This window comes from Phyllosticta citribraziliensis (genome assembly GCF_038025025.1).
Source record: "Phyllosticta citribraziliensis strain CPC 17464 chromosome Unknown J3D65scaffold_2, whole genome shotgun sequence".
NCBI classification, from domain to species: Eukaryota; Fungi; Ascomycota; class Dothideomycetes; order Botryosphaeriales; family Phyllostictaceae; genus Phyllosticta; species Phyllosticta citribraziliensis.
This window is the reverse complement of record NW_027117339.1, coordinates 2184875-2198811: the sequence shown is the minus strand read 5'-3', so window position 1 is coordinate 2198811 and position 13937 is coordinate 2184875. Positions and strand designations below refer to the sequence as shown.

Below are 13937 nucleotides of genomic sequence, written 5' to 3'. Positions count from 1 at the left end.
GGTCAGGTAACGCTCAACACCCGGTGACTACCCCTGCTTGATCTGGTGCCACCCACAGGACAAGCTTGCTAAACCTATTTCATTTGGTGTTGTTATTCTGATACCTCTGCACTCCTAATCATTGCTGCCTTGGACTCCCTGCCACCACTCTGTTTCTTCCCTTGCAATTTTCGGGTAGTCCTTGTACCAAACCATCCCCCCCATGACCATTTCCCATTCTCCTGAATTTTCGTTGATGATCTCTTCAATATCACCTTCCTCTCCCAGCTCTTTGCCCTTGGTCTTGTCATTGCGCTTGTCTGCCTCCGCTTTCCGCTTGAAGAATTCCTGAACAAGCCTCTTGTCAGGTTCAAACTTGAGCTCTTTTGGAGCAATTTCCGGGAGCAGATGCCAGCATCCACGCGACACATGACCCGTCACTCCGCACACTCCACACCTTCTCTTAGTGATCATTTTTGGGTCGCCTTCGACCTGTGCCATTCTAATTTCTGATTCAAAGGTGCAAGTGTCGATAAGCTCACGGAAATAGACACCCAGGGTCTTGTAGCCCTTGATCTGTGTTTCAGCCAATGTCAGGCGCACCCAATTCTTGAAGACCTTTTTTTCTTGAACGTCGATAGCGGACATTAGCGTGAAGAACTTTGTGTCTTCAGAGATTTCGATGCCGGCGTCAAGGCAGTCTGTCAGAGCAGCGCTCCATTTGGAAATGAAGAACCCAATGTAGTCGCCGTCCCATTTTATCGTGTGCCAGCGTTGATGGACAATGTACTGGGTTTCTGCGTGGTTCAGTCTGGTGTATCGCTTCTGAAGGTCGCTCATGATGGTCCAGGCAGAAGCGGATCCGCCACCTTCTTTGAGTGTCATTGTTTCACACATCAGCCTGAGATTGAATTTCGGATGACACGATGGGCCTTGGCTTCTTGAGACTTCCATTGGTCATATTTGTCCATCCGATTATCTTCTTTGTATGTCGAGTAGTCAGGTTCGCTCGGACAACGTTTGTAGACCTCCTGGTCGAAGTCCTGGTCGGCAATAGCATGTTCGTAGAAACCTAACTCTCTAAAGCGGGCTTCAACATCAGCACGCCAAGATAAGTAAATTTTGTCTCCTTGCAGCATTGGGACTTCCGTAATTCTTTGAGTTGGCATGATGTGCTCCGGTTGGTGGCGGCGGTGATGGGGCTGGATGAAGCTTCAGTGACGAGGCTAAGTCTGTGCTCGGTGATGGAAAACGGCGGAGGAAGCCAAGGCGACAGGCAGACAAACGCGCCCAGCAAGCTGATCACCCGCGGCGGATGGGTCTCAGGTAAGATTCCTGCGCAAAGGCTGGTCAGAAGTGATGTTGACAAGAAACGGCAGCAGCGCACTCACGCTGTCGATCAAATGATGGCGTGGGATGGATGGTCTTGCAGATCTAAGCCCGGGGTCGAGGATGAGGTTTCTTTTGCCTTTGCAAGACAAAAAAGAGGCGGCGACGGCGCTGGCACTGGCGACGGCGAGAGAGAGGGCGTTGGCAACAGTAGGCGATGTGCGGCGCAAGCGAGCCGCCTGTTTGTCACTTTTCCGAAGGGCTCAAATCGATGAATGTGGGTTGAAGGCCATGGCCAGCTTGTGGGTGCGTGGCGCGATGATGTATAGTTTTGCCTAGAGCAGAAGGGACGTTTGGGTGACTGCCCGTTGCACCTACGCGCAATGCCCACCAGCCCCAAAATTTTGCAGCCATAATTTCCTCACGAGTTCGACGAAGTCTACGCATCTATATCAGGACACAGCAGTGACGGAGCATGAGTTTCATGCATTGCATGTTCTATCTAACCAAGTCTGAACTACCTACGTATTCCCAGACAGCTCCCTTCCTCTCTTCGCTGTTCATCATCCAACCCGTTTCCAGTCCTGACAGATTACGCAAATACGGAGCTTCCACGGAGACGAGTTTTGTCGTCAGTGATAGTGTAGCCAAGCTCACTCGGGTCGTGGAAAGAGGAAGCATTCAAGTTTCCAGCGGATGAACGAGACAGATCATTGAGACATTGATACTCCAATGACTCGAAGCGCGGATACGGGGGCCAGCCATGGTTGTGTGTACGACACGTTCATGATCTTGCTCACCTGTAGCTTGTACAGGTTAGTTGCCGCAAAGTCAGTCGTCGCAAAGTCAGTCGTCGCAGAGTCAGTCGTCTCAGAGTCAGTCGTCGCAGAGTTGTTAGTCGAAAGGCAACTGAAAAGCCAGCATTGTTCGCCGCAAGTGTGGCAAATCGCTCATCTGTAGGTTCAGTCACTCTTGGCTGGATTGAAAAAGGGATGATCCGCGGATAGCAGCATGCCGTGACAGACGAATCCCATGGGCGTATTGCCAATCTCTTGGCCCCTGCGTCTGGTTGAAAGCCACTCTTGCAAAAATTCGAGCGTTTTGATGGTTGAATCTCGAATCGACAAACATGCTTGGACGTGGCGGTCACGTTGGTCCTCGGTGGTTGTGTCTTCGTGACGATCCGAATACTCACTCTCTTCCCCTTCGACGGCTTCGCGGATACCGTCTGAATGCTCCCCTACCTGCTCCTTGACAGAAAGGCCGAAGTAATTGGCGAGGCTGACGTACTCGTCAAACTCGAAAAACAGCCGTCCGGCCAAGAGACCCAGTTCGATAGTTGTCCATTGTGGGGGAGCCCAGCTTTCGGGCAATTCTGGGATGCTGTAATATCGCAGGCCATTGAATTGTAGCATTTTTCTGGTCACTGGCGCCGCGTATGTGAGAAGGTGCGTTATTGAGCTCTTCTTCTCAGCCCTTTTGACCAGTGGAATAAGATCCTCGGCTTCCTCCGGTGTCACAACTAGAGCGGTCTCTGTTGCCTCGCACCAGAGTAACCAGTTTACTGGACGTAAGAAGCGGTCGTCAGGGTGACCCAAGGCCACCGTTTTCAAGAACTCTCTAGATACCAGTAACCTGGTGCGAATGCACTCGTCACCTAGTCGATGCTTCCGGCCTGTCGCGGTGCAGCTTAGGACAACAGAGAGATGCTCAAAGCTAGGAGATCCAAAAGTAACCTTGCCAGTTCGAGCAAATTTTGCGATGTCCCCATGAAGGCCGCCATACCTCAGAGGCGTGACACGGAGCGGCTTTTGAACTTCCCTGACAGCTTCAACTTCTTGCGAGACCTCACGCTCCTGCTCGACTTCTTGCAGGGCTACGCCTTGAACGGCGGAACCAGCATCCTGGAAGGCCTTGCGGCGGCGGTTCAGCTCAGTCCTGAAAGAAGCAATATTGGCAGAGTGGAAATATTCGATCGCGTCGACATCTTTGACCTTAGTAGATCTCGGCTGGTACATCTTTTCAACGGTCTGGTGCTCCTTGCGGCGCATTTCCTTCAGATAGGCCTCCAAGTCGGTCGTGTCGCTTAAGTAGTCCGGGTTGTCGACTGCAGCTTGCGCACGACGACAGAAATCCATACCTTGGGAATGGTAGAGTGGCTGAAGTTGCTCGATCCCAGCACACGTTTGTTCAAGAAGCCAACAAACAACGTCGCAGGAGTCGACGGACGAGCCTTCGGCCTTTTGATTGTGGTCCAGAATGCTCTGATGCACTTCTGGCGTTGCCACAAACACGATGGACTGCGTTGAAGCCAGCTGCCTCAACCTCATAGCAGCTTGTACGGTGTGGTCTTTTGTCTGCCCGAGTCCAAGGGTCAGAGCACCTACGGCGTCGCCAGGCATCTTCAAGTCTGTGCCACGGGTGTGGGCCTCGTCCAAATAGACCAGGCACTCCCTCAAGTCGTCGATGAACGGGGACGCTAAGAGAGGAACTTCGGTGCCGTTTCGGTACAGGATGAATGGCTTGTTCTCTTTGAAGTAGAGAGCTGCTTTCGACTGAGTATCAACATCCATCCAGGCTTTGACTAGCGTCTTGTTGTCCATCTCCAATATCTGGGCTCCCGCATCGATTAGCATGCGAATGCTCCGGTCGTGCAGTCGCTGAAGTAACCCCATCTCTGATACCCGCTTCCCAGAGTGGTCAGCCGCTAGGAAGTAGCCTCGGTTTCGTGGCTGCAGCAGGTACGTTAAGACGTCGGCGTTCGTGTGCATCAACCCCGACAGGTCGTCTTGCTTGATTGTCAGCGGCAACATGGTGCGATTATCATTAGTCCCGCTAAACCCTGTAGTCAAAGCCCGACAAGGTTTTGCTGTTGGCTTGGATGAATTCGACGACTGCGGCTCAAAGTACGGTATGTCCCATCCTGAGGCCTGAATCTTCGTTCGAAATTGCTTCGCATGCTTTGGAAAGACGGAATGGTTGAGGAAATAATCGATAACAACCACACTGTAGCGGAAATGACCCCAGAGCTCGAGCAGTTGGGCTTCATCGTCGGCGTTGATGATGTTCCACTCTCGAAGCGGGCCAGGGAGGCTCCCCACGCTCTCAACCCAACGATCGTACCTGCTGGAAGGGTCGTCAGCCTTGAGAACGCTTTGCAGACATTCTCGAAGCTGGGCAAGTGTCAAGCCGGCGAAGTATAAGGAGAGACAGGTGAACAAGATGGCGACATCTGGGTGACCCCATTCGGACTGGTCTGATGGGACGCCTTTTGCGTAGTACGGCACTGCAATCGGGTCCCGCAATGGATGCAGTCCATACTGCACGTTCCATCTCTTTTTGAGCGTCAAGAGTAGAATGCGGTGAACTAGTAGACCACGAAGCTGGTAGACGCCCTTTTTGGTCGTACTTGGAAGCGCATCCACCTGTTCCGCAGCAGACGCATCCACCTGAGGTCCACTGATGAAGCTCCTGACTGCTCTCAAGGTCTCAGCGTCGCTGTCCTGCAGAGGAATTGTTCGCACACGGCCACGAATGACATCCTCTACCAGGCATAATACCAGGGCTTCTTCTACGTCCTTGCGGAGGAAGAAAATCCAGGGGAAACCGCCCCCTTGCCTGTACACGACCTCGATGCTTCGTGGAAATTTTCGACGTAGGTTCCACAAGTGACCCTCCACGAGCTTTAGTAGCGCCTCGGGAAGCTCCCAGCGGTCGGGATGCCCGTCAACGTGGGTTTGTCGACCCGAGGGGTAGATGAGCTGCGTTCGGACAGCGAGCGTAAAGTCGCACTCGTCAAGTACATCTCTGCATATCCTGCGCATCCATTTCTGCGCATTGATCATTGGGACCGCTTCTGCGTCGCGACCGTCCGAAAGGCGCTGTATTCCGCTCAGCGTAAACGACATTACATGTTCTGGCAGGGCGACAATGACGCCGGAGCATTCCAGTACATCCCTGTGGATATTCAGGAAAGTTTTGATGGTGTCGATCGCCGTTGGAGTCTTTCGTGAGAACGGGACATGTCTCACATCTCTTCCTAAGAGGTTCCCAAGCCGCGCCTGCAAGGTTTGCGCAGTTTGGAGAAGCAGAGCTTTCGGGACTATGACTCTGACCAGTCTCTTCGAATCTGCAAGGACAGCTGCAACCATGGGCATGATACACGATGTTTTGCCTTGACCCATGTTCATCTGCAAGACAGAATTACCGCTGGAAGCTGGAGATATGGTTGCAAGAGCGACGTCGACTTGGTCTGGTCGGATCAGGATATTGGCGTCAATCTCTAGAAGAAGCCAGTCGGGATGCTCCGCGGGGTTCCAGTTCTCGTGTCCAAGGTTTTTTCGTTCCTCTTCCATTCCCCTCGGATTGTTTTTCAAACCGGCATGAATGCTTCTTAGTAGTCTCTGAAGCTCTGTAATGGACAACGCATACTGTATGATTGCTTCCCTCCAACCGAATCCCAGTTTGGTTCTAGAGGTAGATCGCAGCAATTCGAGGAGCGTGGTGGGACTGATACATGGCCACAAGCCACCTGCGTCGAGCCACGCAGCGCGAGCATCGCGCGAGTGTAGGCCTTTACAGATGCGGTCGAAGCGGGCGTTGACGACCGATTCGGAGGAAGTGTTGACGGTGATTGAGGGCTTCTCTTTCTGGTGCCGGGATGCGGTTTGGCCGAGTTTGAGCGCATCTAAGCTCCGTTGTAGGTCTTTACCATATTCATGCCGAACGGTCGAGCTTGAAGAAACAAGCCTGGAAACCACTGCTTCCAGTTCCTGCACCTCTGGAGTGAGAACATCATCGTTCTTCGCTTGGCAATTGATTTCGGAGATTGGTAAGTCAATGCGTCGATGCTGCAGATCCTGTCGTTCCCTTGTAGGTGATTCTGCGCCCTCTTTACTCAAAATACATCGCTTCCGTAGCAGTTCACCAAGGCTCGGGACGTCGATGGGATTGAAGCTTCTTGAAAGGACATCGGGGTTCCCAGGGCAAACCTCCGGCACCAAAAGTTCACCCCCAAAGCTGAATTGATCCAGCACCTGCTGGACACGTGCGATGTATTCGGAGAGCTCCCAGTTTTGGAACAGACGTACCCACTCCGGCCGAATCACTTCCAAGGCCCGAAAGACGTCTACGAGGAGAGATTGGCTGCTGGTGAGCTTGTCAACGGTCGGTTCAGCGCATGGCCATTGTTGTACGAAGAATTTCGCGAGAAGACTGACATCGCGCTCTGATTTCTGGTGATGCTCCAACTCTTTCTTCCGCTTCAGCTTCGCATTGGGGATGAACGCCCTCTCTCCGTCACACATGTAGGGAGTGCGGAAGCTGCCGATGATCTGCGAGATGTAATTGACTGATGGGACCTGGCCGTGCCTGAAGTGGGAGTAGGATTGCCACATTGGAGGCTTGATGGCTTTGAGATCTTTGGAAACCGCAAAGGCGATAAGAACTCTGATGATTTCAATGTCTACATCCTGGTGGAATGACATGATTCCGAACAGAAAGCTGAGAGAGTGCTTTTCTCGCTCGCTTGACCGACGACACAAATCCACCAGGGAGCCCCATTCGAGGCCGAAATTCACATCGAGCAGGTCGCTCAAAAGTGTGTCGTTAAACTGGTGTCCGTGTCCTTGAATGTTTGGTAAGCCATTGAGCAGAGCAACGAGATGTGGCCGCTGGGGCAAACGCGCATCCCATGAGCGTATGAGTGAAACGGCCTCATAGACTCTGGCGCACTCTTCCATCTTTTTCGAACGATCTCGTGATTTATAGGGTGTGTCTGGCGTCCTTGAATGCTGCTCATCGCGGTCGCTCCGCCGCCAGAAAGCGCGCCGCCTTCTTTGACTGCGGCTGGACAGGTGTCCACTGCCGCCACGTTCGGGACACTGGATGATGACTTCTTTTGGGGAGAAAATAGAAAGGGCCGAAGAACTGTCATAGATTGCAGTAATGACGGACCAGAACTGGTCGTTCTGAATGCTTGTGGTGAGATTCGGGTCCCAAAAGACCTGTTGCATGCTCTTCAAACCTTTCGGATAGTACACCCTCTTGGGAGTTAGCTTTGCGATGGAGTCAAGCATTTTCGACCAAGCAGGGTTGAGCGGCGTCCAAGGCTGGCAGAGACTCGACCTCAGGCAATGGAGAGCTTCCTCCGTCCCGGTCCGCCGGGTAAGAGGGTCGGGCAGCACGAAAGAGGTAAAAGCGTGCAACTGGGCCTTCATGTAGAGAAGTCGACCCTCACATTGACAGTCAATACGTCCTAACACGTCGTTGATCGTGAAAATGCCGTATTCGCCAATGTTCTGTACGCTGATAGCCACATGACAGCCGTTGCGCGTCCAAGATAATGGCCCCATGGGAACGAGGATGCTCCTTCGTCGTGGGTTGTCTGGGTCCCTGACGACAACTTTGGAATCGAGGCCGTACCATGTTCCAGCATCCTGATCAGGATCGATCTCGGCTTTCAGCTCCTTGCAGTAGAGGAGGCCATTGTGGTTCACGTGGAAGCTCAGTTCAAGACGGCGTAGTTCAACCGAAAGCCTGAAACTTTCGGGCTGGTAGACCGTCAGTTGCGAAGGATACTCGAACCCAAGGAGCATTCGTGCGACTCTCTGAAACAGCGAACTGTGGGGATCAACCAGCGTGCTTTTGCGGCGACGTGCGAGCCGAAGAGGTACATCCACAATCCAGTTGCTCGGCTTACAAATCCAGATATCCGGGCGTTGACGGACCTCCATTTGTCCTGTTTGCACATTGAGCCAGTGTAGACAATTCTCTACCAGAGATGCTGGCAGATCCTCTGCGAACAAGGTCCTAGGAATCAGCTCAAGGATATTGCCGCAGTGATACGCGCGAACAAACAACAAGCCATTGCGCAAGCCAATATGGATCTGATGGCCTTTCGGGGTGCAGCTCAGCATATGCGTCATCCCGCGCAACGACGAGGGATAAGTACGCAATCGTTGTGTGCCAAACAGTTCCTCAAGCACAACAGACCCTCTAAGTTCAATGGGAAGTCTGCCAAGAGGATTCTGGTCGATGAGGAGATGGCCGTCGTGCATCTCGTAATGCACGGTCTGTCCCTTCTCCTCGACGTTCCCATCCACTTCGAATTCGACCCACTGTGCGTTGTCCTGGGGAGCGTTCAAAAATTTGGGGCTTGAGTAGATCCTTGGATGGCCGCCGTTCGGTCTTGGCCAAACCGTGTCGATTGCGGTGGTCACACTGCCGGGGGAGCATTCGATGGATTTTCGAACAAGCGCCTTCATCAAGAAACGCATTCGGAAATCGCGGACCACCGCTTGCTTGAGAGATGCTGGCAGCGTCGCTGGATTGCTGACAAGATTGTCTTGAAGCGCGATAGATTCTTCAACGAAGCACTGAACTGCTTGGGGCTGAATGCTTCCAGGCTGGCCAATCTCATCAATCAGAGTAGCATATGTCCTGCGACAGAGCAGGGCTGCCCAAAGAGCGTACCTGGAGCATCTTCGGGAGGCTTCGGAGTCCTTTGCTTGGTGGATCTCGTCGCGTAGCTGTCTGATCCAATGACCAGTCACGCGCCGGGCTGAATCAAGGAGATCGAGCGCTTTCACTGCGGTAGATCTATGAGCCAGCGTCGCTGTGCGAAGAAGCAGCGTGATGAGCAGCTCCATCAAGTTCGTCTCACGCCAGTTCAAAGAGATTGAATCTAGTCGCCATTCGATTTGAGACAGCAGCCTCGTGCAGAAGGCCTCATCGCGGAAGATACCGTGCGTGAGACGCAGCGGATCTGTGCCTTTTGCAGGCCCTGCCTGAACAGCTAGCTGGGCTATGATTGCAGTTGTTTCTTCTTTGCTGAAATTTAAATTGGAGGACCCTAACTCAATCAGAATTGAAGGCCAACGGCGATGTTTGCCAGCGAAAAGGCTTTGATACGCCATGAACTCTTGTGTATTCACACCAGCCGGGCACTTGGTCTGGCTGGCGAGAATATCGTGCGAGGAAGGCCCGTTGGAGTCGACAGCGAAAGTGGGGGAAGATTTGAGGCATGACAAAGCGGAGCTCGGTGGTGTCGCCCACTGAAAGTGATGTGCCAACGAATGCTTCCTGGTCGTCTGCCGACCAGGCCAGGTTTTGCTGGATGGCTCGTAATAGCCGAGTCCGGTGAGACCGCTGGGCTGGCACACTTCGCTCTCGCTCGCTGGGAGTCGTTTTGCCCAACGAAAATGAGTGCCTAGGAAGGACTTCGTAGTGGAAGCCAATGTGACGGGTCCAAATGAATATTCCACAAATGGGCGAAGCGGGAGGTAGTCTTGGAGCAAAACGCGTGGTTCAACTGAGGCGCTGGCGCCGGGGTAGACCAGGAAATGTTGAACTCTCCATGTCGTGCTGCGGTAAATCGCAAAGGCCGCTGGACAACACAGTTCAAACACTGCCGCTTTGCTCGACGCCGAGTCTGATGGCAGTGGATGCTCGTAAACTTCAATTTCCATTTCGCTTTTTTTACGAAACAGATCGCATCTTTTACAATTGCGTTTGTCATGAAACGGAATGCTCCCGGTGACGCTTTGGATGTAGATGCAGGAGCTTTGGGCGATCTCGCGTTCGTTTTCCTCGAACTCCTTGTTGGCAATCGCCAGCTCCTCCGCTTTGAGCTCGCGCATAGTCTGGGCATGCTCTTCGATGCACTCATGGAGGTCCCTCAGCTCCCCAGAATCGTCATACTCGTCGTAGTACCTTTCGGCAAAGCATCCAACGCTTGGATTCTCAAAAATGGTCCTCTCCTGAAAGTCCGCGTTCTGGGAGCGTTCGTCGAGATACTTTTGGATGCGCTGCAGCCGGCACATGTCGGCGTACCGAGGGAGGTGCAGGACGCTGAGGGTGCTAGAGTAGAATCCTGGGTGGTAGCTAGACAAGAGTGGTATTTCTTTGATCGCGTGTTTGTCCATCATCGTCCACAATTCCAGTAATGTCAGTATCATGAGGCTCTTTTGAGTGGCCATGCCATCATAAGCTGGCCCCACGCTTTGCATGTAGCTCTCAATCTTTCTCGATATCTCAGCGCAAGCGTCCTCATCATCAAGGTGCTTTATGGAGCTGCTGAAGCTGCCATCTTCGATTTCATGTTCAACCTCATTAAGGCCGTGGTAAAGCTCGCTAAAGGCTTGAAAAGCTTGGTTGACCGCATAGCCATCGAATTGAGTCGGAAAAAGGGAGTGGCGATCGTTGGGAAGAGGGTCGAGTAATATAGCGTTCAAATAGGCGCTGCTTTTCGGCAAAGACAAGGTGAGGTTGACAGGTTCAGCTCGGAGTGGAAGAGGCCTCACGGGTGTCTGGTTCTTTTTTTTGAAGGCAGCCCACTCTGATTCGATATGGCCGCTGGCCGTCTGGAGCGACTCATGAAAAAGCGGCCCAAGTTTTGAGAAGAAGGATTGGTATACTGCTTCAGTCGCGGCCGAGCATTGCCTTCTGTGAGTCTCAAGTTTCGCAAGGCGACGCGCAAGCTTTGCCCTCAGATTGTGTAGTGGCTGCAAGCTCACAACACCGACGGCATCGCGGAGGAGGTTTGCCAGGATTACGCACATGAGAAACTTGTAGCGTGCTCGTCCCACCTCACCACCGTATGTATTGCACAGATATCTTGCGAGGCCGACACGCAGCACGAGCCAGTCAGGGCATCGCCGCCAAGGCATCTCAGCGCCGTCGGACCAGCACACATCATCCCGCACGCGCTTCCGCAGGACAGGAGGATTGGATGGGACGCCGTATGACCTCAACAAAGTCATCAGCATGTGTGTGATGATGGCAGGATCAGGTGTGTCGCGAATCTCAACCACAGAGGATCCAGACTTGCGTGCACGTGCTGCGAACTGCTTTAGGGCCTGGGTGGTGCTTTGTTGGAGGAAATGTGCTAGGCTGTCTTGGAATGCCTCATTCGAGAATTCCGTATACGGGATGACCGCCGCGGCGCCTGGGAAGTCCCACTGTAGAGCGTCTGGAGCTGCAAGAACATCTTCGGATCGCGGTGAGGCCTCAAAGGCTTCAAAGAAGACGGAGGAACGCTCCCTGGGATTGAACATTAGTGAAATGGGAGGAAAATTCACTCAAGTAGACCACATACTTTGAGGGTCTGCTGATTAGGACTCCTGCGTTCTGCTCCCTTACGTGAAGAATGATCACACCGCCGGGCTCAAGCTCATGAAATGCTTTGATGAGGGCAGCCTTGCTTGGTTGACCATTGCGATTGACTTCCTCCGCCGTAATGATGATGCGTCGCAGGTCATCCCACAGCTGAAAGTCCTCGTGCGGTGCGTGATCTCTGAGCGTGCGGCTGGCTTGGAGCAGACGCTCGGTGAGAGCGGCCGCTATCTCTGGATTGCTTTCTTCTTGTCGGCCTGGAAGCTTTTCGGGAAGGACGACGTGGAAGATCAATCTTTCAAGGATGGCCCCATGGGGTCTCGTGAGACCAACCATTCTGGAGCGTTGCAAATGATTGTGCTGGGTGAGGTCGCAGGGCGCAGCGTGGGCGAGTGGAGCAACGTGTGTGGTCCTTTGGAGTTGAAGGAAGACAAAGGCGCCGTGAGCGAGAAAATGGAAAAGAAGTGAAGCTGGGTAGTGGAGGGAGTGTTCGAAGCGCCGCTCCGCGAATTTGCATTGACGCCAGGCGAAGTCCAGGCCAACGACGATTGGAGGTGATTCGTGAAATTCGAAAACGCAGCCGGGCGCTGAAAAGAAACAGGTGAGGTTTTTGGTGAGAGTCCGATGACGCAACGGCTAGCGCTCTGGCCTCGACAAGTTTTGTCGCGGACCTTGAGCTGGGGGAGCCTTCATGCGCAGGATTGATAGTGGTGATGGAGAGCGAATGGTGTTGCAGAGCGCGACGCGACGACCAAACGCGCCCGCCCTAATCCCAATTGGGTAATTTACGCGAGCGCCGGCAAACTACTGCTCAAAAGATGATGCGCTTCTGGACCTGAACGTAGTGGAAGCTTCTTTGCACTTGGAGACTTGACTGAGTATCTGTACTCATGGGCTATTACGGCAGCGCAAGCAGCTCTCACTTGTTTGCTGATTCTACGACGGGCCAATGCCTAACTACCCCTGCAACCACATGCCTGAGAGGCACCTAGCATCGTCACGACACGGAGACAAAGTCAAGAAGATTCTGCTAATCTGTTGGCTGGGAGCATTCACCAGCTTTTCGGAATCCAGCTGCCACTAACTCATTTTTGTATCCACGACCTTCCAACCCATTTCCGGCCTTTGAGCAAACCCGATTGCATTGTCCGCCATGCCGACCTTTTCTCCTCCTTATCTGACTCTCCTTTCCCGATTTCAAAGCTTTCTTGCCTTTTGAGAATATGATGTTGGTCATGTCGCTCTTTTATGTCTGGGCTGATGACCTGGCACAAGCTGCAAGGTGCGGTCCTCTCCCCCATCGCCTCCAACTTTGGTATGTCGTGATCTCTCGCACCTTTCGCATCTTTGCTCTTCCATACCTGACTCTTTCTTTCTTCATGGAATCGTCGCTTCTCTCTCCATCTGCTTTTCCACCACTTCAACCAATTCTTCCAGCAGTTCGTGAAGCGGCGAGACTGTGTCCTTCGCGCATCTCCCGAAAACAGCGGAAGCCCAGGTATCGACTTCTTTGCTGCCCTGATCTCTGACTGCGAACGCGAGCTGGCTGGCTTGGCAGATTGGGGTAATTGATCCATTCTTGTCAAGACAATCCGCAAGTGCCGCGGTCCACTCCTCGAGAAACTTGGACAAGTCTGACGTTCCATCCCACCACAGAACTGTCCAGCGCGTCACTCGATTATAGTGGTCGTCTTCCTTCGGGCTGTAGCGGTTGCTCAATCCACTGAACATGGCCTTCGATGTTTTACGCTCTTCGGCGTTCAGCATGTTGATCATCCACGACGGAACAGTGTTGGTGATCTGCTCGATTGCCTTGTTGTCGTTTTTGATCCATTCTGAAAGGTCGTGTTCGGCGTCCATGTAATTCTTCACGCTGAGGTTGAACACGTCGTCATATGCAGGCCCTGGAGGCTTTGGAATCCTTCCGCTCACATAATCCCAAAGCTCGCGTTCGGCCAAGGCGGACACGACGGCCCTACGCCAGCAGTTGAAATTTCTTCGGCCCTTCAGCTTGGGAATTGCCCTTGTCATGGTCGTCAGTATCCTTTCCTGTATTTGGACTTTCGACTAATTGGGCATCGATAGCCTCAGTTGTGCGGGTGAGGTCGAGGTTGGTAGTGATGGCGGCGATGAAAAGCAGAGAGGCGAACGAGGAAGCTGAAAGTGAGATGCTTGACCCTTGCAGAAAGCCACAGCCCGGGCGCAGAATTTGACCAAGGCGGCGGCTCAGCTGAGATCTGTAGACGCTGGCCTCTGATGTTGGGCAGAGGCTTGTGGAAAGGTGAAGGCTGTTTGAGCAGTGGGTTTTGATTGGTTGGTGCCCCTCGCTCGTTGGCGGAAAAATGGCACTGCAACTTTCAAAGCTGTCTCAACTGCAAGCCCTCTTTCGGAGACAAGAAACGAGACCTTTTCGTACCAGCGGTGGGCGCCGACGACCGAACCGAAGCGTGTTTCTGTGGTCCCACGTCAGTCAGGGGATTGAAGCGCCTTCGCCAACTTGCTAACAAGTAGCCTGC

General features: G+C 53.1%; 3 protein-coding genes across 3 annotated transcripts; all 3 read right to left on the bottom strand.

The window, feature by feature from the left end:
- Positions 1 to 114: 114 nt before the first annotated feature.
- Positions 115 to 864, bottom strand: J3D65DRAFT_600441 (uncharacterized protein; the record flags this gene model as incomplete). The annotated part of the gene is made up of 1 exon (XM_066797969.1): positions 115 to 864. One exon carries the CDS (start codon positions 862 to 864, stop codon positions 115 to 117), a length of 750 nt encoding a protein of 249 aa, XP_066659016.1.
- Positions 865 to 1966: 1102 nt separating this feature from the next.
- J3D65DRAFT_691022 (uncharacterized protein) lies at positions 1967 to 11757 on the bottom strand (the record flags this gene model as incomplete). Its single annotated transcript, XM_066803914.1, has 3 exons — positions 1967 to 2842; positions 2879 to 11349; positions 11405 to 11757. The coding sequence occupies 3 exons, from the start codon at positions 11755 to 11757 to the stop codon at positions 2271 to 2273; spliced, it is 9396 nt and encodes a 3131-aa protein (XP_066659015.1). The 3' UTR covers positions 1967 to 2270.
- A 1041-nt stretch (positions 11758 to 12798) lies between these two features.
- J3D65DRAFT_600439 (uncharacterized protein) lies at positions 12799 to 13452 on the bottom strand (the record flags this gene model as incomplete). Its single annotated transcript, XM_066797968.1, has 1 exon — positions 12799 to 13452. The coding sequence occupies one exon, from the start codon at positions 13450 to 13452 to the stop codon at positions 12799 to 12801; it is 654 nt and encodes a 217-aa protein (XP_066659014.1).
- Between the last annotated feature and the right edge of the window lie 485 nt (positions 13453 to 13937).